The sequence below is a fragment of the Falco biarmicus genome, chromosome 7 (genome assembly GCF_023638135.1).
Source record: "Falco biarmicus isolate bFalBia1 chromosome 7, bFalBia1.pri, whole genome shotgun sequence".
NCBI classification, from domain to species: Eukaryota; Metazoa; Chordata; class Aves; order Falconiformes; family Falconidae; genus Falco; species Falco biarmicus.
In genome coordinates this window covers 22141821-22163875 of record NC_079294.1, presented here as the reverse complement: position 1 = coordinate 22163875, position 22055 = coordinate 22141821, and the positions used below count along the sequence as shown (strand labels likewise).

Below are 22055 nucleotides of genomic sequence, written 5' to 3'. Positions count from 1 at the left end.
AACTTACCAGCAAAGGCACTAACGCTGGTCTACAGGCAATAGCAACCTACTACTGCTGCTGTGTATTACTGCCAGAGCTCAAGCAATAAAGGCTGCAAGGAACAGGAGACTAATTCCACCCATGAACCACAGGTTATCAAGTGAGTAATGTATGTGAAACTTTAATCTGTAGTTTACTTTAAAAGCTAAGAAGCTACATGAAGAGATATACTTTAAGAACAACACTAAAGTTACAAGCATTTCATTACCAAAATATCAGGAGATCCTTAATTAAGTCCTTTCCTGTATTTTCAGGAAAACTGTGGGATTGCTCACTTTCTCCACACTCCTCCACAACCATTTTTGTTACTGTAAGCATGAATAGATGATACTTCCTTTTCCTTGTATTTCAGCAATAATTCAATACATTTTTCTTGTGGTTTAATAGGCAGTTATGCTTTGTTATAATACACAGCCTAATTTCTTCAAGGATTTATTTATAGCTCTCAATATCTGAATTACTGGGAAAGTGAAACACACTAAACAAGATAGTATGAATCCTGACTTTTTTCTGGTGGATTAAGTTCACATACAAGAGGTCAAAACTGTCCACTTATTTTGGGTGCCAATTTGTAAAACTATTTTTCTAGTGTATACATCAGCATATAAAAACCTCATATTCAATACAGCTTCCAGTAACTTCAGATGCAAAAGCAATTCCATACATTTCTGCTAATCAGGCCATAGTTAAGCACCATGGAAGAAAGAACAGTGACTAGTCTTAGCTGAAATGTAAACATCTTAATTACCATTAAGATGGTAAACATCAGCATTACATCTTAATTACCATTTGTAACTACTCAGCAAAAGCAGCATTCAGTACAATTCTTTAAGACAGCACACTTAACACTAACAATATCCATTTTTCTTTTCATAACCTTCAGTCAGTAAACATCACCTTCTGCAATAACTGAAGCCCAAATAATAGAGACACTAGAGGCCCTTCCTACACAGCTTCAGTTTATCACTAAAGCAAGCTTACCTCAATTGCTGACTGAGGCAGCATCCTGTGAAGAAAACTGATATAAATATGTTTGAAGATTAAAAATTTAAAATCAAAACTCATATGTGCTTGGGGATTAAATTCAAAGCTGCACAGGCAAATAGTTCTGCCATTTTCTAACTTTTTATTATTTCACTTAAACCTTTAAAAATCCAAAGTAGATTTTGGTGTAGCTTTCTACCTAGTCTACAAAGGGATTTTTGATTCATCTTGGAAGTTCTGTTCAGTGCACATCTTCTATATACTTCTATATTCTTCCTGATTGCAGATGGTGACACCAAGGATCACTAAGGAGTTTGTGAGTTCTTTTGAAAAGACTGCAACGCATTTCAGCCCAGCAAGCTCTGAGTCTGCTAATATTATGCAACATCTCAAGAAGCTACATGTTGAAACCATGATTAAGTTAAAAAAACCAAACTAGTTGAGCAGATTATGGTTTGTTTGAAGTATGGGAAGCCATACTGAGCAAAATTTGGTTTTGTCTCTGGTTGGGGTTCTTTATTTAACAAAACCAAGCATGTAGTCATGTTAAAGAGCACAAAGGATTAAAAATATATATATACACACCAGTATGGAAAGCTAGTTACATTAATACATATTACTGTGTTTTTATTATTATAAAGACACTTGTCTTTAATAAGGAGCAGTACAGCCAGCTGCTCCTGAGTTCACCAATGGGATGTAATATAAAGCTCCTAAATTACCCTGTCATGCTCAGAGCGGTTTAATAAGGAGGTAAATGGTTTAAACATAAGTAAGTTTCCCTTAATATTTACAAAGTAACATCATGTTTTGAAGTTTAAAACCAAAACACACACACACAAGTATCCCTGTAGGAAAGTTTTTTTAAAAAAAAAAATAAAAAATTCAGACCATTGCTTGTGCTTCTCCAATACTGCTACTTACAGCCATTTACTCTAGACTCCAGAAAGTTAAGGTCCAACATCTACACTCACACACGAAATCTAGAGCTAACAGGGAGAGATAACATAGGTTAGACTCTGACAGTTTCTGCTTACTTGAAGTAAATCCATAAAGGAACAAGCCTTTCAGTTTACGATGTTTGTTGTTGAAGTCTGTTCTATTTTTGTTTTATTCTAAACTTTAATGAAGTGTATTGTTTCAACATAGATGTCAAGAAATTCAAATATAGATTTCTTCTGCATGTTGTCACATTAATTTGAGCCCCCAACCTTACTGGTTCTCAAAAACTAAAAACCCAACCACATCAGGTCTGAAGTTAAAGGTGCACAAGTTAAAAATACACACCTACACCTCAGAAACCAAAAAAAAAAAAAAAAAAGGTGGAGACCTAATGAAAACTTTGTAGCAATCTTAACCCCCAAACACCTATTCCCAACTATAATACATCTAATTTCAAAGAGAAAATAATTTGGCTTTTGTATTGGTTACTGCAGCTAGTCATACAAACACATACTTAATTTTTTTCTTTCATTACACTAACTGGAAAAAAAGCCAAATTAGGCCACACTTCAGGTCACAAGGGTATCATTTCATCATTACACATTTGGAGTGACACCTTCCCCAATGTAAGTACTGAAATTTATCGTAGAGAATATTCCTGAGTAACCAATAATTCACAATTTGCCAAACACCTGGGAATATGTGAACATAGCTTGAACTATCCTGCCTGAGGGTTATTCCTTTCCAAAATTTCTTTCTAGAATACACAAGTGTTTTTTGATGTAAACCCCTGTAGTCCTCAAATTTTTAAACAGAACTGAAGACTCACAAGTTTTACACTAAAACTATACAGTAGTTGCAAAATAAAACTAGCTTTACCAAACATAAAATGCAAATATTTTCTTTCTAACAGGAATATTTACACAAACCAGCCAAAACATTTACAACATCACCCTGCACATATGCACCACTGCTTCTAATCCAAACATAGGAGACTGAAACTGAAGAAGCGTAAGATAAAAAAGCAGAATTTCCAAATTTTATTGCATCCACAAGTCTTATTTTATTTTTGCTAGGCAAAAATGCTAAACACAGTGCCTAATATTCTGAAATATGGGTAAATTCTTCCTGAGTAAGAAGATTCCTGGAAGGGTAAGGTACTGAGGTAATACAGGGTAAACTATCCATGTGAAAAATGAGAGTTCACGGGATAAAAATTGCAAACTTCAGTCTGACGGGAAAAAAAACCAACCAACTCAAAACCACAACACACAGTGTCCCTCACTCTTCTCAGGAAAGAAAACCACATCCACTACCACCCCCAAACAAAAACACCCCTCACCCCAAATGTAATGCAGTTTGTTGAAGTCTAGATGGTTTTGAAAATTACTCAGGTTAAATATGCGCATGGAATCTGAGTGATGCTCGGACATGCAATTTCTCTCCCCATCAAGTGGAAAATTGTGACCTACCTATTTTCAACCACTTGTAATGACTAGCCCCTACAAATTCTCAGCAAGAGCTTAAATAAATAGTTTATGGCTCATGCATTCACGTAAAGCAATGAAATCTAACACTAACAGTACTAATAATAACCAAATAGCTGAAAGTTTGCTCTTCTGTATCAAGCATCTGTATCTCATTTGTGTTCAAAACCCAAGAAAAGCCATACTTCACATGCATTTATGAGTTATCACCACCACTCTCCTCATAGTCAAGGCATTTGTAGTTTGTTCTCATGTGCCCTAACACCATTTTCAAAACCATACTTTTAAGACTCCCAGGTACAAAGGAACACATTCAGTCCACATCTACACTATACAGCTATTAATTACCATGAATTGTGCATTATTGGAAGATCTACAGTGGCAGGGATTTCTTTTTATACTTCTCTGATGAAAAAGCAAAATATTGGCTTATAGAATGTCCACAGTAAGCTATAATACAACTAAAAAAAATCATTAATGCCAATTTTTTAAGAATAGATGTGTGGACAGCAAAGAAGAAAATGAACAGAGGGGCATCTCAAAAATACAAAACTTTTGCTAGAAAATAGGGCAGAAGAAAATGCTACACCACTTCAGAAGGAAAGACAGTCACAAAAGAAAAAAGAGACAATTGAAAGAAAGAAGGGAAGCAAAGCCCAAGGCATCAGTGTTGTTAGTTGAAGATACAAAAAACGAAGTTTTGAGCTGGTGTCACAGACAAATTTCTGTATTAACACCAAAGATAACACCAAGAGTCTCAGTTATTGTACTTCACTGTACTTCCCACTTGAATTATTCCACTTTTAAAAACATGCAGTGTTACTCACACAGGACTTCTTTAATATAAATGTTGATGGACTTGGGGTCAAAGAGCTACAGCTATGACCTAAAGCTGATCCCCTGCCCAATATAGTCACTATATCCAGGGATTTCTGTATCAATACCCAATAGTATGTTCATGATCTACATTAATCTTCATGAAACTTGATTCTGGTTTTGTATTTGGATTTTTTCACCTTAAGGAAAAGATGCTTTGAATCTTTATAACACACAGCCTTTCCAGCATAAGTGGTATCCTATCTTAGTGTATCATACACAGAAAGCCATGTTTACTTCGATAATTTGGTTTCTGTTAACTAACACCAGATGTTAATTAGTAGCCAACTTTGACATATTGTGGAATTACATCTCATAGCTACATTTGGCAGCCATGGGAACAATTCCATTACAGTTCAGAGAGCTCCCAGAGCTTTCTCAGCTGTATATGTAACAATAAATCCAGGTACAACTACAGAGAAGCATAAAAAGAAAGTGGCTTATAAACTTGTTAGTAGATGCAGCTTCATTTATACTGTGTCAAAAGTTCTTATTCAACTCCTGTTTAAATTAATACTTGGCAAAGTTATGAACATGCTACCTGTCAACAAAAATCAAATGATTCTTTCCAAATCAAGTAAAAATTACTGCAATAAGTAGCTGCAGAAACTACCAAATTAAGACATATAAAGAACTCGTTCCCACAACAATACAATGTTTTAGAAGAACTACTACTTCTAGTTTTGAGAGAATTTAACCAGGGTCGAATTTTATAAGTAATATTCCTAGAGGAAAAAAAAAAAGAAACAAGAAATTGCATGAAGTGTATTTGGCTTTATTTTTAACTTTTGGTATATGCTGTGGCATGCATTTCTCATCAAGTATCCTGAATTTCCCTTATGCAGCTCTGCAGAACTTTTAGGTAGAGTACCTAGTGCTCTGTAGTTGACACACTAAAGGAGCATGTTTCTAGCAAGTGACAGGAACTCCCTTACCAGTAGTACTCAAGGCTTTTACCAAGCAATTACACACATTCCTGGCTCTCAATGGCCACCACTGAGTTGGACAAAACCTGAGATTTTGGTTCTTTGTTCCCCATCACCGCCTTCATAGAACAAATTACGAGGAAGATGATAGTTATTTTGGTCACAAGTCATCTAATAGAAGTCACTGTATTATCCATAAATAGCAGAAAAGGGACAAAACAGGCAGAACGGAGTCTCCACACAACATACTAAAACTGCATTTTGCTTTAGTAGGTAGTGATTAACAATAAGTAGATGCAAGATTCATTCCAAGTGTTATTTTGTAGTTAAATTCCACAACTGCAGAGTTCCATTTCAGTCTTACATATCACTCCTAATGCTGTTTACATCTTTAATGACTGAACAGCAACATCTCACACCTCTACTGAGATGACAACGTATCCAAAAACAGAGATAATTCTGTAAAACTCAACCTTTACACACAAGAGATTAGAACAGCATTATGCTATTCTACCACAAGTCAGACATTGGGAAGGGCTAACATGAAAATTTCTATGTCATGCTTGAACCAAACACTGCATACATTATGGCACTACTAGCTGTCATCTAAAAATCAAGTAATGGAATACAGCCTTCTCGTTCCAACGAAGAACCTCATATGGAAGAGAGCCCTTTCTACTGGCTAATCTACTTAATCTGACCCAGTTACAGGAGGGGTCCTGCTGAGCACGTGACTAGAGACAGCTAATATACAAACAACCAGATTACAGCAACTTTACACATTTTTCATTTTCTAATATTTCTAAACTCTGATTCAGAGTTTGATTTCTCATGCAAAACTGTCTGGTTTAGCAGTTTCAGTGTGAACTGACAGACTCCCAGGAAGGAGGCCTCATCTTCTGTAACTGTAGTAATTTTACCTGCAGAAAACAAAACTTTTAGCCATTAGAAGCATGGAACAGCTCTACAACACAAGCAAAAAAAAAAAGTAATTACTGTAGACCATATGCAACATAAGCATAGTAGGAGAATAGTGATATACGTAATAGCTGACATGATCATTGGTTGCACAGCAGAGAACTGAATTGTACTTTTAACTTTGGAAAGGATACTGTCTAATGACTACAGGCAGATACACTAAGCATATACATATATACACACAAATACATGCTGACTGTAAAGATTAACAGGTTTCCATATGCCACATGGAACTCAAGATTCTAATCCAAGCTCAAAGTCCTACTTTGCCTGCTTGTAGACATGTACTTGTAGACCACAAAAACCAGAAGAACAGCATGAGCTGTTACTTCAGTACCGCTATGCAATGCACGGAAGGAAAAATGCATTACATTACATGTAGTTTTATTTAGAGAAGGGTATGTAACTGAAGAACTTTAAATAGATCAACCAACCTTAAATTATAGCAAGCTGTAGAAGAAAATAGCAACTTAAAGAGTCCATCTTTGACAGTTAATATAGAATTGGGGGAGAAGACTTGACTTCTCAGGTCAGCTCAGCTCAAGTTTTAGAAAACATCACTGGCATATACGGCATTATGTTGGTTCTTTAATATAAACAGCAATCCAGAAATAGCACACATCTAACAAACCAGGCACAGGAGAATATTATCAAGTGGTATTTCCAAAATATTACTAAACATCTAGGGAAACTTTTAGACATCTAAACAACTTCATCTAACCCATAATCCATCAGTTTCACTAGCTACTTTAGAAGCTGAGTAGTTAAACATGGAAAACAACTGTTCTAAGACATCTTCCACATTTTCTTTTAATACATCTACCATAGGTATTTAATTAAAGAATTTTCAATTGCTTTTTGTCTGCATTTTAATGAACTGCAATTTCTATTCAAATGCACAGAAGTTATAAAGTGAGTCATTCACCACTTCCTGGCGTAAGACAGAAATGAAACCAAGTTATTTCTGCTGAAGTATAATATGTACAAGTTTGTATAGCACCCTGCTTAGTAAAATACGAAGCCATATCCATTGCAAAATACATTTTAGCAGTTAACACAAGTAAGGATGTACTGTTTAGTTTATTCCCAAAAGACTTAAATCAGTAATTAGAATTTCACTTTAAGTCATATTTGAAAAATAGAAACTGAAAGCTTCACTCAAAAGGAGGATGTGGTATTAAGATCAGTATTTTGGTTATCCAGCATGCATCTTAATTATTTGTTTCAGAAATTTATCACAAGCAATCACAGAAATTAAAAAATATTTATATAAAGCTATAAAATAAACCTTTCAGCAGGAAGTTGGACCAGACAATTTCTGAAAGTCACATCCAACCAATATCCTCTGATCTTATGAAAATCTGAACCAGATTTATTCTGTAATTCATCTGCTACATGTAAATAAAATAACTTCTTTATTGTCTCAATTTCTACACACGATGTGTATTTATATTACACATGTATGCCTTTACAAACACTCCCAAAAAGTAAGGACAACTCAATATTGGGAAATACTGAATATACCGCAACTCTGATTCTAAAAAGTTAAAACATTTTCTCTAATTACTATTAGTCACAGGTAAGCCCAAAGAAAAAAGCCACAATTAAAGATACAGCTGTTGCAAAGCTTGTAATATAATTTGCAAACCAAAAAAAACCCCACCAGACACACAAAAGAAAGAACAGTATAAACTTACGATAACATGAAAGAATTATTCAGATTGATCAAACAGATCAAATCAAACCAATTACTAGTTTCATCCTAGGCATGACTGCATAAATATTTCAGTAATGCTAAGAAAAATAAATATTTTTGTTCTACATTCAAAAAAAGCAATATGACATTCTTTACTTACAATCAAAGGAAATAATTCCTATTCTATGGGTAGTAAGAAACATGAGATACAGCAAATGTTATTTGATGTCACCAAATCTGGGGAACCTGAATCCAGTTTGCTTCTTAAAGTCAGCCTGAAACCCACAGGGCAAGTAATACTTGGGTGCCTGCCACTTATTAAAAATACTAACAACTTCAAAATGACCATTATGTAAACAAAGTGTAAAGGGGAAACTGAGTAGTCTGACAAGAATGACATCAAACTTTCCCTGCTTAAGCTGCTACAGATTTCTGTCTAAGACTGCTTTTAAATGCGTTAGGGTTGGTCTTCCCCACCATTTCACTCTTTAAAAGAGCAGTCAAAATACTTGGCAACAGCATCAGTCATGCACTGATTCTTTCAGACTACTGATGACTGGTGAGCACATATGAAGTTTGTTCTTTAAGGTAGGGTATATTAATCCTCCTTTGCATACAAAGAGAGAACCGTAAGTTTTAAGCTGTAATAATAAAAACCAAAATGAAATGAAATCTTGTGCTAAGGAGAACATAGGATCAAAACAGTAAATACGTAAAGGAAACCTTTTATTAGTCAAATTATTCTCAGTAGAACAAAGAGCTGCTGTTACTTTAATAAGGCATAGTAAGAATGTGTGTTAAGTGTTTAACTTGCAGCTTGTACTAAAAGAGCAACCTGGGCCCTTTCATTAACACTACTGCACAAGTCTTACCAGGAGTAACAAAGAAAGTACCAATATACACAGAGTTCTATTTAAGTGAAGGGATCTATATAGGTCTGAATTAATTGTAAACTAGACTTAATTAGACTAAAAAGTCAAACCAATAATCAATACACAACTGAACTTCAGTGTAGCACACCTTTTCACCACATCGCACCCCCAGAAATTAACTGTACTCATTTTTAGAATTTGTCCTTATGTCAGGTCAGGGACACATACGAGTCACTATACTTTGCTTAGACAGTCTAAACAACAAGGCCAGTAAACTTGCTACAATTTCTTGAAAATATCTATGTTGGTATTAAAAACATTTTATGAAGCATTTGTGTGCTTAGCTAACAAGATCCAGATTATTTGGTAGGTACTCCCCTCAAGCAATCCGAAAAGTCAAACTGAGGTAATTAGCAATTCCATACTGCTCTGAAAATGTACTTTAAACCCACTTATCTTCCATGACACAGAAAGCCTTTTGGTTAAGCCAGTCAATATGGCTAACTAAGAAAAGAGACTGAAACGTCACAAGTTATAAACTAAAAAATATTAAGGGCTCCAAAAATATTTTAGAAATGCTCCTATTAATCTGCACTAATAGCTACAACACATAACCTTAGCATTCACATTGCACCAAGCAAAGCAGTAGTTACAGCAAGTAAGAGGAAACTACATTAGTCTCCAGCACAGGAAGGTTATTGTGTTCTCTTAATAGCAAGAAAAAAAAAAAACCTGAAATACACACAAAGACAATCCACAACCCCAAAGTAAACACTGTCTAGCCAACAATGGCAAGGCTAAGCAAAATCAAATCCCTAGAATTCCACTCTAGTAACTAGACCATCATAAGAATGCACAATTCAAGGCAGCATGGAAAGGTTTTGGGTTTGTTGGTTGTTTTTTTGGATGCCACCTCAACCCATACCAGAGAGTTCATCTAAGAGTCACCAGCAACTCAATCACTTCCATGATCCCATTTGTCTAAACTGCAGAGTCTTTCAAACAAGAGTCTCTTTTTTTATTGTTAACTTCTGAAACAGTACACATGATTTGAAGTTGGGGTAATACAATGAAGCAGGTCTGATTTTATCACAAATAATTTTGAGACACAGCTCTGGTTAACAAAGACTGCCAGTTATAAATCCATAACACCTCTACCTATAGGTTTCATACATTTGTTTGAATCCAACTCCCGCTTCTGTAGATCTTCCAAGATATTATAAAGGAAATGCTCTGTCAGTTCTACTAGGCAAGAATGAAGAAACAGGAAGACACTTAAGTATAGTAGCAACTTAAGTCATAGATACCAGACTCATTAACAAAATAGGGCAAGGTACTTCTGGTAGGTCATTGACTTACCTCCACTTGCTGATTCTTGCTCTTCCCCTTCAGGAAACGTAGCCTGGCTCGGTAAGCTATTCCTAGAACGAGTGACTGACTCTAAGTGTGAAGCCCTTCCCAACAGAGATAGCTCATCTAGCACCTCTCCTTCTTTGGCTTCCAAATCGGATTTTGAAGTGGTTAACTGTTTTATGTTACCTGGTGCCATTAAACTATTTGGGTCATTTAAACAAGCTACAGTACCACTGTCCAGGCTTAATACTCTGGCACGATTCTTGGCACTGTTTGTGCTAGAAGTCCGACGTGTAGATCGTTTTTTGCTAATTCCTTCAGAGCTTACATGGGTTTTGTGAGCATTTTCAGGGTCTGTGCCCCCACGTTCTTTAGAAACATATTTGGTCTTTATAGCACTGTACTTTCCCTCAGGAGACTGGCATGAATGGGAGGTGGTGCTGGAAGAGCTATCACTGCTGAACTGGTGAGCTGACTGCATACTTGATGTCCTGCTCAAGTCACTTTGATCACTAGAGTCCTCATCGTGACAAAACACAGCACTATGAGGTTTAGTACCAGATACACCTCTGAAGGAAACATATTCCCTGTGCCGACTTGAGTCAAAACTACTAGCCCGCTTTTTTCCTGTCCTTCTCCGGCTGGACTTGTGGGTAGAGGCTGTTCGATGTATTAGACTGGAAGATTTTGGTCGAACATCTCCTTCTTTTTGTTTTCCACTTGTTTCTTTAGAAGCTCTTGAATCTATTAACACAGCTACTTTCTCACTCTGCTCATCTCTTTGTTCAGCAGCCTTCCCAGGTGGCCTGTCAGCTTGTGTAGTCAATTCATTGGCATGTGGGTTCTTATTGGCCTCCTCCGAAGCAGAAGCACCAAGACCTTTCTGACTGTGCATCTCATCAGGTGCATTAGAACCCTTTACCTCTTGAACACCACTATTAGTGCTCACTTCCACAGCAGTCCTTTCGCTACTAGTCCTTTTGTCAGTAGTAGAACTACTGTCATCCTCTGAGTCAACACCACAGTCCTTTTCCTTACCATCCTTTTTCTCTTCTCTAGGAGACTCCTCCTCATGCTCCGACAACACACTTTCTATATGTGTTGAGCTAGTATGTTCACTTTTATAGCTACTAATGGTACTGTTAGTGTCACGATCAGTCCCACTGCAGTAGCTTTCCGTTGAACCACTGCTTCTAGTACTCAGGCTTCTCAGACTGTCCACGCTTTTGTCTGCTTTCAAGGATTTGCTCCTCCCACTCTTCACCAATGGTTGAGGGCTGCTACTTTTCAGAATGTCATCTAATTGAAAGACTCCTGAAATGCAAGAGTTCTCAGCCAAGGACTCTCTGGATCCAGAAGGAGGCTTTGAAGCTTCTAACTCACTTACGGGATCTAGTCCTCGTTTTTGCTGATAGAGAGGGAAGTCATTTAGTGCAGCATCTGGAAAAGCAACAGCAGAGCTAGAAGTCCTTGGTACACCTCGTGGTCTATGATCCTTCCTATAGGAGTGAGAATGTAGAGTTACAAGCGAAGCTACTTCTGTGTCACATGCACTGGTTTTAGACTGGTCCACAAGCTGGTTGTTCGAGAGGCACACTTTGTCGCTGTTGTCTCTTGGCAAATCCTGTCCAGAGGATAACGAAGGTTGGATGGAGACAAACGAGTCATTGGACACCAGACGAAAAAGCTTCCGATCAGTTGCCAAATCTGTTTAAGTACATATTTAAAAATATTCATGTAGAACATTCATGAAAGTTATATACAATCTGCTTTACAATTGCTTGTTTATATCAAATAAGTAAACTGACAAATCCATTTGCAAGTACTATGCATCACATTACCATTTAAAATATTTCCTAGCATCTGGGCAAATGTGACAGAGCCTTGTTTTTTAATATAAAAAAAGAAACCATCAACACCAGCTTGATCTAAGCACCTAATAAGACAACACAATTCTGACAAGTCCCCAGCCTCCTCTACTGCTTGTGTGTCTCAGACAATATTTTGATATATGCCGAAGCTTCTTAACTTTGAAAGGGTACCCTGCCTCTTATTTCCTACAAGCAGTAAACTGTATCACAGTTTAAAATTATCAAAGAAAACTGAGTAAAACCTATTAGTTTGAAGGCACAAAAAAACCCAACAAAAATCACCTTTCCTACTAGATACCAGGTAAGTTCACAGCTGGCAAGGACGCAGGCACTGGCACAGCTCTGTTGATACTATAATGAAACTCCCTACAATGTTACTGAGTTTTACTACCTCTAACACTGGTGCTGTTAAAGCAAGTCATGAAGATTTGCTGTTAGCTTTCAGTCAGAACAATTATTTGTTATCCATTACAGGCAGTCTCCCATAAAAGCGTCCACCTGCAGGCAGCATTGAAAGGCTACTTTCCCTTTTTGTACTGTCATTAAAAATACAAGATCTGGAGGCCAAGTTAAATTACTACAACTGCTAAATTTTTGTACAATGTATTTCCACATGTGTGATTTAAGAAGCTTCACAAACAGTTCCATTACTCAGCTGAAAACAGTAGAACCCTGCTGCCTATTACAACAGCACAGTCACCTGTAATCCTCTATGTTAAACACACTTTCTGCACTGAATCACATGGTAACAACTGAAAGAAACCCATCAGTCCCATTAGGTTGGCCAAAATGAACTATAGTATTGGCAGAGTTAACTTCCCGCTAACCACCAGGTACTTTAAAATTAGCAAACAAAAGGTTTACAGTTTTATGCTCTGTTTCAGTCTCAGACTTCTTCCTCGCAATGAAGCTAAACAAAAAGTGAGATCTGAAACAAGATTGGACAACTGAAGAATACAAGCTAGCAATTTCCTTACTAGGAAAGAAACAATTACAGGACTCTGATTGCTTCCAATATGCAAGCTGTCTATAGCTCCAGAAACACAGAACTCTGTGCAGGATTGTTTACTTTACAGAAAGACATGCCTGATTTAAAAAAAAAAATCATTTGTACTGTAAAGTGAAGCAAAGCAAATTAGTCTACAATGAAGTCCACAAATCCCAGGCCAACTTCAGTATGAAACAGATCCTCTAGAGACACGTAAGCTAGCTATCTTTCAGCAGTAAGGAGAGAGAAAATATTTACTGCCTGCTAGAATATGCCAGAACAAGAAACATGCAGTCAAAGAATAAAGTTAAAAGTATTCAAGCTACACACCTGAGGAACTAAGAGTAATTGAGAAATGAAACAGAGCTCCAAGATACCCTTTCTTTGAGTTTATCAACAAACTGCATAAATTTATTTAGCATGTTAAGCAAACTGTCTTTGGTAACAAAATACCATGTTTAATATGCAGAAGAAATTTTACCTTGTTCTTCACTCCCTTCTTTACATAGGCTAGAACTCTGGCCAAGACTTAAACTGATATCATCAGAGGTTTTGGCAGTGTCAGTATCTCCTGTGAATTTTAAGAAAGAAGAGTAGTAGTGCTCAAAGTATTAGCACATACAACTATACACACTGCAGATTTCTCACCTGTCATGAAAGACCATTGGTTTTGTTTCTTAATTTGGAGGTTAATAACAATTATTACAAGTAACACAAGATTTCTTTTATGTTTTAGTAGTATTGCCTATCCTATTTCTTTTATGTTTTATATAAGATAGTTTTCATTCCACTACAGAGATCTTCTATGAAGTGCTGGAAAAGTATCTTACACAATGCAATGGAAAGTAACTTTTTTTTAAACGATGTATCTGTTTGATAATTCCTTTTTGCATGGTTGCCAATAAAAGAGGGGTAAGATTATAACAAAATACTTGTAAACATAAAGGTAAGGAAAAAATCAGGAAGGTAACAAAAACTTGTATCTCATTTTCTTTTGTCTTATTATTGGCTTAAATTACAAGATAGCCACTTTGCATATTACAAATAATTTATCTTTTCATCTCAGAGGAGTTGACAAGGGCTGTCCTGGACAATACTTTTGCTAGATGCCAAACAACTAGAAATAATAAAGTCATTGAAATACAAAATTCTGGTTGCTCAGAATTCAAAATAGTAAGCAGAAGTCCACTAAAACCAACCCCTTGGCTTTGTATTGACAAGCAAAAGTAAAACCTGTTATTACATTGAAAACAAGAGCATGGATTCAAGGTTATTATCTCCTAGCGTTTTAGACACATAACTTGCAACTCCAAGAAAGATTTTTTCTGTTTAGTAAACTTTGTACTTCACATTAACAAGGTAGACCATATTTGGAAAAAACATAGTAAGCAATAGTGATTTGAAGTGCTACTGCAAGGTAATTTTAAGTAGCAGCCAAAAATCTCACCTTTGATGGTTGCTGCTGTTCCTAGACGAGATAACCCAGATCCAACCTAGAAACAGGGAATTACGTAAAAAGCTGTAAACTTTCAGGAATTACCCAACTACTGTTTCCTATAACTGCAATACATGCATTTGCCTATACACTTAGGAGAGATTTATCCAAGGCACAAAAGCATCCAAAAGCACAATGCTGTAAAAACCTTTCTGACTCTGAATGTTTCCACTGCAAACAAAGATGACAAGGAATCTAATTATGCATCCAACTATATCACCACATTATTCTGTTTTATAGGAAGTGTACTTGGGAGATTTTGCTGTGCTGATTTTAAAAGCAGTTTCAAGAAAAAGTCCTAGATTAGAAAGTATTTCATGTGGTAACAAAATGGTATACTAATAACTGCTGTTGTAAAACTGCATGTTTAATGCAGTGATCACAGTTGCCTAAAATGCTTAAGGAAAACACCACATTAATATAAAACTTACCTGTTAAACATAGTAAACATCAAGCTAAACTCAGAAACTGCTCCCATTGGAAAAGATACATATTTTTACCAGGGTGAATTTTCAGGTTTCTCAAGAATTGGTCCAGTGACCAGGTAACCACAAGAACCTAAGTGTTGGTACGTGGAAAGCAACAGCAAGCAGCATAAGCAGGATATATGACAGGATGATCCCTACTGGCAGCTGAACACACTTAAATCAATTGAACCTAAATATTTTACTGTATTTTATTCCTCCCTCTCATTCCTGCAAACGCAGTTTTTCTTTTGAAGACAGCTTCCAAGTACACAGATTACAGTTACCTCAAAGCAAGTAAACTGGTTAGTGGAAGACTGCAGTATTCCTTATCTATTCTTGGATATCAGTTACAATCGCATTTCAAATTTATGGTGTCTGCTTTACAGCCGTGTTCTATGGCCAACCAGCAGGTACGTACCCCCTCATATGAAAACTAGCTAGCTGTTTAGGTTTTCAGTCTGCCTCTCTACCTATGTCCTGTAATCTGTAGCACATTATTCTGCAGAGGTGCTAAACAGAATTTAGTCTTTCCTTCAATAATATTTCCAATACCATCTCTCTCAAAGAACTCTGAAGAGCACACAAAAGTGTGCCTGTCAAATAATTAAACTACTCTGAAATAAGATAGAAGAACGCTTAAAAGCAAAATCTGAACCCAAGATACAGTAAAATATTGGCAATTTGACTTTACACTTTTGGGGATGATTTTTTTTCAAAACATCTCTAGTTCAAATGATTCTGGGGAAGAGAGCGTAGTTCTACTAACTCTTCTCTGTAAACACAGCAAATTTATGGTAATCTGAAGATGTATGCAGATTTTGTTCAGCCATACTAACAACAGCTTTACTACATGTAATGCAAAAACACAGTCAAGAGTTTAATGCATTTTCTTTACTACACTGTCACACACACTTTTAGCCATTTTGCCACATCTCAACTTTTCTTCCTTCAGGAACACACCTTGCTGAATGCAAGTGTATCAGCATGGGAAAACTATTTTGCACAAAAAACCAAACAAAACTCAGATGCTTACTGTTCACATACCCTTTTGATGCTGTGAATTCAATCACACAGGGGAGTAGTGAACACTAGTTTTATCAGCATAAACACATTTTAAACACTGTACTTCCTTTCACATTAGCTTTAACTGTGTTGTAGTGTCAGCATTAAAGCACACAGGAAAGAACACAACTTCTTCACATGCTTTAACATTAGAACTGTTTGAGTATGTTTGGAAATTTTTTTCTAAAGACCAGTGAAAGAAACATGACCCCTAGCATAGTTCTGTCTTCCTACATGGACCATCACTTCCTATTCCTTTGAATACTACCACGTATCTGCTCTCTTCAAAGGACAAAATCTCCTAGAGTATCTATGCTGCATAACAGATAAAACACCAACATTAGCATAACACTGCACTGTATTATATACTGCTTGCTCAGAGAGCTAATTAGGGCTTAACACTGTAATACCACACCAAGGATTTCCACATCATTCAAAAATAGCTTCTGTATTTTTAACATGGCACTGCATTGCTCATTGTCAATGTAACCATACAGTCTGGCCAGTCAATCTACTTGTCCTCATGAAGAGTGGTGAAAGAAAGATGCCACAACTGGCTAAACGTCACAAGTCAAACAGAAGCACATGCAGTGCTATAGAAGTTGAATACATAAATCTAGCACACATAAGGGAACAGAACAACTTCCCAAGTGCAATTACAAGGCAACTAGAGCATAATGAAGCTGCATTAAAATCTAATAAAGCCAAGTTCTTCAGCACTTTCATCTGGTGCACAGCAGCACCTATTTATTGCTTTCCTCCCAACCCTGTTAAGTATCAAAATACTTAACTTTCACAGAGGTCATCCAAAAATAGTTTTAGTTTTTCCATTTCTACCAGTTTATCTTGCTTTGTACTTCAACATACTAACATTTTTGACTGCAGAGTCTGACCTGTCAGCAGTAACAACTTTCAGAAAGCCACCTGGCATTGCAAGAGATAAGCATCTAAATGATAGATCAAACAAACATAAGGGAGGAAAACAAAGTTAGAACATACGGATGAAGTTACAGCTTGAGCTATCTAACAGCTCACTGACACGAAAAGAAAGAAGGAAGCCGTACACAGTGGGTCTCAGTACTCATCTGACCACACTCTGAGCCAGTTTTTGTTTACTAAATCAGAAGAAAGCTAACTGAGCTTAAGTGGATACTTTCTGATGGGACAGTAGGTTGCCATATAAAAATCCAGATATTCCTAAAATGAACCCAAGACGGGATGAGTAAGAGCTATGCAGCTGGAAGAGTGCAATGCCACCCTAATGAGCAGTTAAGAAATACAGAAAGGCAAGTTGTTTATCCTAATAAAAAAAATTAAGTAAAATAATAGGAAAAAAATCAGCAAAGATTACTCTACAGATTGCAAAGCCAGTGGTACTAAAGCAACAACTGCAGCGGCTTTAATTCTTACCTGGTTGTTTGGATCTACCCCAGCGTAAGAATTGCGTGAACTACAGCCAACAGGGGGAGTTGCTTCTCGTATGAACTCTGACATCTCTATCCCTCCACCGGGGTCACTGAGGGAGACATAAGAGAAAGAAAAATGAAAACAAAACAGAACAAAAACCCACAAATATTAACCTAGCAGTTAAACAGAAGTTTGTCTGTCTATGCTATGTGTATGTTCAAAACAATTTTTCCTTTTTCAAATCAGGGGGTCAAATACATCCCAGTATTTCAGAGGAATACTGCCGATTTGACACAGGAAGCTCAGTCAGAGCTGGAGCACCCTATATATACATATACTGTCACAGAAGGTGCTGCCTGTCACCAGCCAACACAAACTGTAGAAGACTTAAGAACTACAAGGCATTCTGAAATGCCAACACACAAACTTTCAGACCACCTGTTCAACTATAATACCAAGAAAAAAAATCAATAGAAAAAGTACTAAAAAACTCTTTCAAAGAGCAGGGAAAGCACTCCAGATCTTTTCCTTATACTGATCTATGAACAAAGGGACAGGTTAACCAAGAAAGCCACACACCGTTTTGTTGTAAAAGTTATCAGAAAGGCAGAGACATACAGGGCCATGGCATCTCTCCAACTGATGCAAACCACTTTCTACCAGAAAATAACTTCCCTTCCTCTAATTTACAGGCCCTACCAATAAATATTTTGAGGTACTATATACTTTTTTTTATTATGTCCTAGTGACTTCACCCTTTCAGGATTAGTAAGTATTGATTTGAAAGTATTTTCTAGATCAACATCACCAAACTGTAATTCAGCATGTCAAAGGCTTTAATTATAAAACAAAAGCAAGTTGGACCCGTCCATTAGTACAACAGGGTGGGAAACGAGTTGGGGACCACAGTTCAGGGATCCAACCTAACATTGTTTATTAACTGCAAAGAGGGAGAACCTCAGGCATCCTTTTTCTTCTCCCAGTACAGTTTTCTTCAGCCATCTTGATCCAGGAGACTTCAGAACAGAAGTAACTGCAGTGTCATTTGACACAGACCCTCTCTGCTCCTTCCCAAAGATAAACTGCCTTACAACACTCAATGCTTCAGAGCTGTGGCAAGCTCACTCCAACATTCTACTGGAGAAAACATATGCACAACCTTTCTCTATCTGGACTGAAGAAACTGAAGATGAAGCTCCTCTAGAGAAGGGGACAGAAGTGAACAGAAACGCTGCAGGACTTACTTTAATTGACAGCTAGTCTCACAGAAATATCTCATGCAGTAAGACCAACATCTAACAATTTCCATAATGTATGGAAATCAATCTAAGATGTTATAAACAAACTGTCTGTAGACTAAAGGACCTGAAATACCATTTAACCTACAGCATGACATTTCAAGTTGTTTTCATCTCAGAGAGGCATAAAGGTACGACCTTGGGAACCATTCTAGAGCATACAAAAGGCCCCTGAACCTTCCTATGCCAAAGAGATGAAAAAAGGTTTGAAGTTAGGAACTTACTACCTCAGTAAAAATAAGAGACAACAAGCCTGGAATTAGCAGAACAACTGCTAAGTGGTCCAACTCCAGCAAACTGAGGAAAGAAGTGAAAAGCCATCATTTTGGTACAGCTCAGCAGCAAGACATAAGCATGCTTTTATTGATGTCTGTTTACAGAGCCCTCTCTGACCTGGTATTTACCAATCATGCTAAGGCAAAACCAGGTAAGGAAAAAACCACACATAACCATGAACAGAATTCAGCTTCAATAATTTCCACCAGCTTTAGACAAACAAAGTATTCATTACTTAAGCACTTTAAGAACATGTAGGGACATAACTTGAAGTTAAAGACTAAACTGAAAAATTCTCACTGAGATTTAAGTTCAGCATACATTATGATGACAACTGAAGATATAACAAAGAAACCTTTCACAAAAACATTAAATTCCTTTCCTCTGAGTAATTCATTGAGAAACACTGCATATGATTAAAGTATGTCCTGTGAAGTAGAAAAATAAGTCAATGTGAATAAACTCTCATGCATAGAATGGGGTAGCTAGCCTGGGTGGGAGAAGGAGGCAATTTTGTGTATAACTGAACCAACAGGTATCAGCATAACCAATAATATAACCCAGCACCACCACTCTACTCACAGCTGCTATATCATGTGTGCTGTCACAGAAATTAATGTATTAACAAAAGCTAGTAGCAAACAAAAACAAATAAAAGTCTCCAGGAACAAGCAGAATAATTCTTGAAATCTGTATTTTCATCATATGCATAACATTCTGGACTACAATGGCACACAGAAACCTTTAGGAGCAATCTTCTGCTACTGTTGTGGCCATTCCTTTTTGCTTTTAAGTTCTACAGTCAGTTTCTTACAGTTGACTGAATTTGTACCTTACAGCAAGTGCTACGCTTCTCAGTTTCCAAGTAAAAAACACTGAAGTGTAGTTACTGCACAGATTGAGAAGACTGAACTGGGCAAGAGTTGTAGAGGGTTTTGTTTGGTTTTTTTATTTTTATTTCTCTTGCCTGTTTAAAGTAGACTGTAACTCAAAGATGCAACATTCTCTAGCTGTCTGGTTTTTTTGCAGAAGTACATGTGAAAATCATGTAGCATTATGATTACAGGTCCTCCATGACAATGGAGACAGGGGACAGCAGTGTCACCAGGTTAATGCTTTATCATACTCTGAACCATAACAGTCACTGACACAAGAAAGAAACCATGTTCATATCCCCAAAAGCAAGACTGACTCCAGCGTTTTATCTATGTGGGTCTGCTGATATCCCAAAGACTACAACTGCACTGTTCCTTCTACCTTTTACATGAGATTAGGAGCCTGTATCCCCACTACTTGTTTCCATAAAATCTCACAGAAGCATTACTAACACCACCCCCTTAAGTACAAAAGCAGCAACTGCACTAGAAACTACAGAAGAAAACTCACATTCGTATCTCTAAACGAAGACTTCTCTCAAAAATTCACTAGATAAATGCCTTGTTGTTTTCTCATCCTCTTTATAAAGCTGAAATTCTTAGAAACAGTAAGTTGTTCTTCACTTAAGCATGCCCAAGTTATTTGGAAAGATTAAAAACTCAGGTGTTTGATCCCATTCACAAACCAATGTGAATTGAAGACAAATCAGTAGTTCATGTAAACCTACAAATGACAGCATATCATTTTTGTCAGATACCCAAAAGCACCATTTTGCAGATAAATATCTCCAGAAGTAAAGAACAGCATTTCTTAGAAGCTAAACAGAATCCTAAATATAAACCAAACTATTGCATAATCTTTCAAAAATATTGATATTCACATCTGAAGAGGTCTCAGGGAGGGTGTATGTGGTAAAAAATCTAGGACAGCCTTGTATACTGTACTATATGTATTTATTTGGTATCACAGGCTGTAGCCTAAGTTATCAAAACTAATATTCTGATTATGCAAATATTTAAGGTAGTATGTCTGCTTACATCTCCCCTATATCCACCTTATGCTAGGGGAGCCGAGTTTAAAAAAAGAAAACCCTACATACACAATTCCTTTTAAGACAGCTTTCTTATAAGCATTCCAACTTAACTTACTAAGAAGGTGACCGACTGCTTTATATTAAACACTCACTCTACATCCCCTCTACTGGTTTGAACGTTATCCCAGAGTTCTTGTAAGCTTCCAGGCAAAGGTTAGTATATACTGTACATCCCACTTACCAAAAAGTAACTCCGTAATTTCTGCATTGACCTTGTTCCCAGTTCTAGTTAAGAGACCTGAAAGTGGGAACAAGGATCATATAAAAGTTAATGAAACTTTAGTTGGCAAGCAGGACACACAGCAAACTAACCTCTACTTCTGAGTTCACAAATGCTTATAATGTAGTAACTTGTCCCATGTCAACTGCTCCTTAGACAAAACAGAAATTCTGAAATATCCAGAAGTAACTCACAATACTAATAGAAAGAAGTCCCTTGCCAACTCTTGGCTACTGTTTTGGAAGCAAAAGCTACATGGCTTAAACACCAAACAAGCAAACCAACATATCTAAAGATGACAGCTTAACCATGCATTAGCAAGGCTGCATTGAAACAGAACAGAACACTAGTTTACTTTCATGAATTTTATTAAGCAGAATATGCATTACTATACATTTCAGCAAGCGTTCTGCCAAAAAAGCTCAATACAGTTTTAGTAAGGTATATGGTGATCCAAATGAAGACACAATTAAAATCAGCAGGTTCAGTTACCAAACACAAGATGGAAAAAGGGTCAGGTTATAAAAGATTGATACAAGATGTTACTGTATGTCAACGTTAAAAGGAATCTAAGACACTGTTTTTGCTAACAATACCTGAGCCGAGAGCAGATTCAGAAGAACTTAAAACCCATCTCATGAGAAGCTACTCCACATACATAGTGAAGTCCTTTCACTTTTATGCTGAGCATTTTAAAGCGCATCACTAAACGCTTCCTTTCTTTAAGCATCCTGGTAAACAGACTTAAAGAGGCTTCTTGCAACTACATTTCCTTATAGCATATGTCTCCATATAGAAGTTTCAGGTTTCCAGGTTGGTTTTGTTGTGTTTTTTTCCCCAATACGACA

General features: G+C 36.8%; 1 protein-coding gene across 8 annotated transcripts in view; it reads right to left on the bottom strand.

Annotated features, from left to right (window-relative positions):
- Positions 1 to 22055, bottom strand: part of PCNX1 (pecanex 1) — a 92185-nt gene that overhangs the window by 60605 nt on the left and 9525 nt on the right. For 6 of the 8 annotated variants that reach the window (XM_056344971.1, XM_056344973.1, XM_056344975.1 and 3 more), the window contains exons 3-6: positions 17448 to 17553; positions 14461 to 14506; positions 13495 to 13584; positions 10161 to 11861 (exon numbers count right to left, since the gene is read on the bottom strand). In XM_056344971.1, coding sequence (XP_056200946.1) covers positions 10161 to 11861; positions 13495 to 13584; positions 14461 to 14506; positions 17448 to 17553 — 1943 coding nt within the window. Of the gene's footprint in view, positions 1 to 10160; positions 11862 to 13494; positions 13585 to 14460; positions 14507 to 17447; positions 17554 to 21168; positions 21226 to 22055 lie in introns of all 8 variants that reach the window. The other 2 variants (XM_056344979.1, XM_056344974.1) reach the window with 2 other exon arrangements.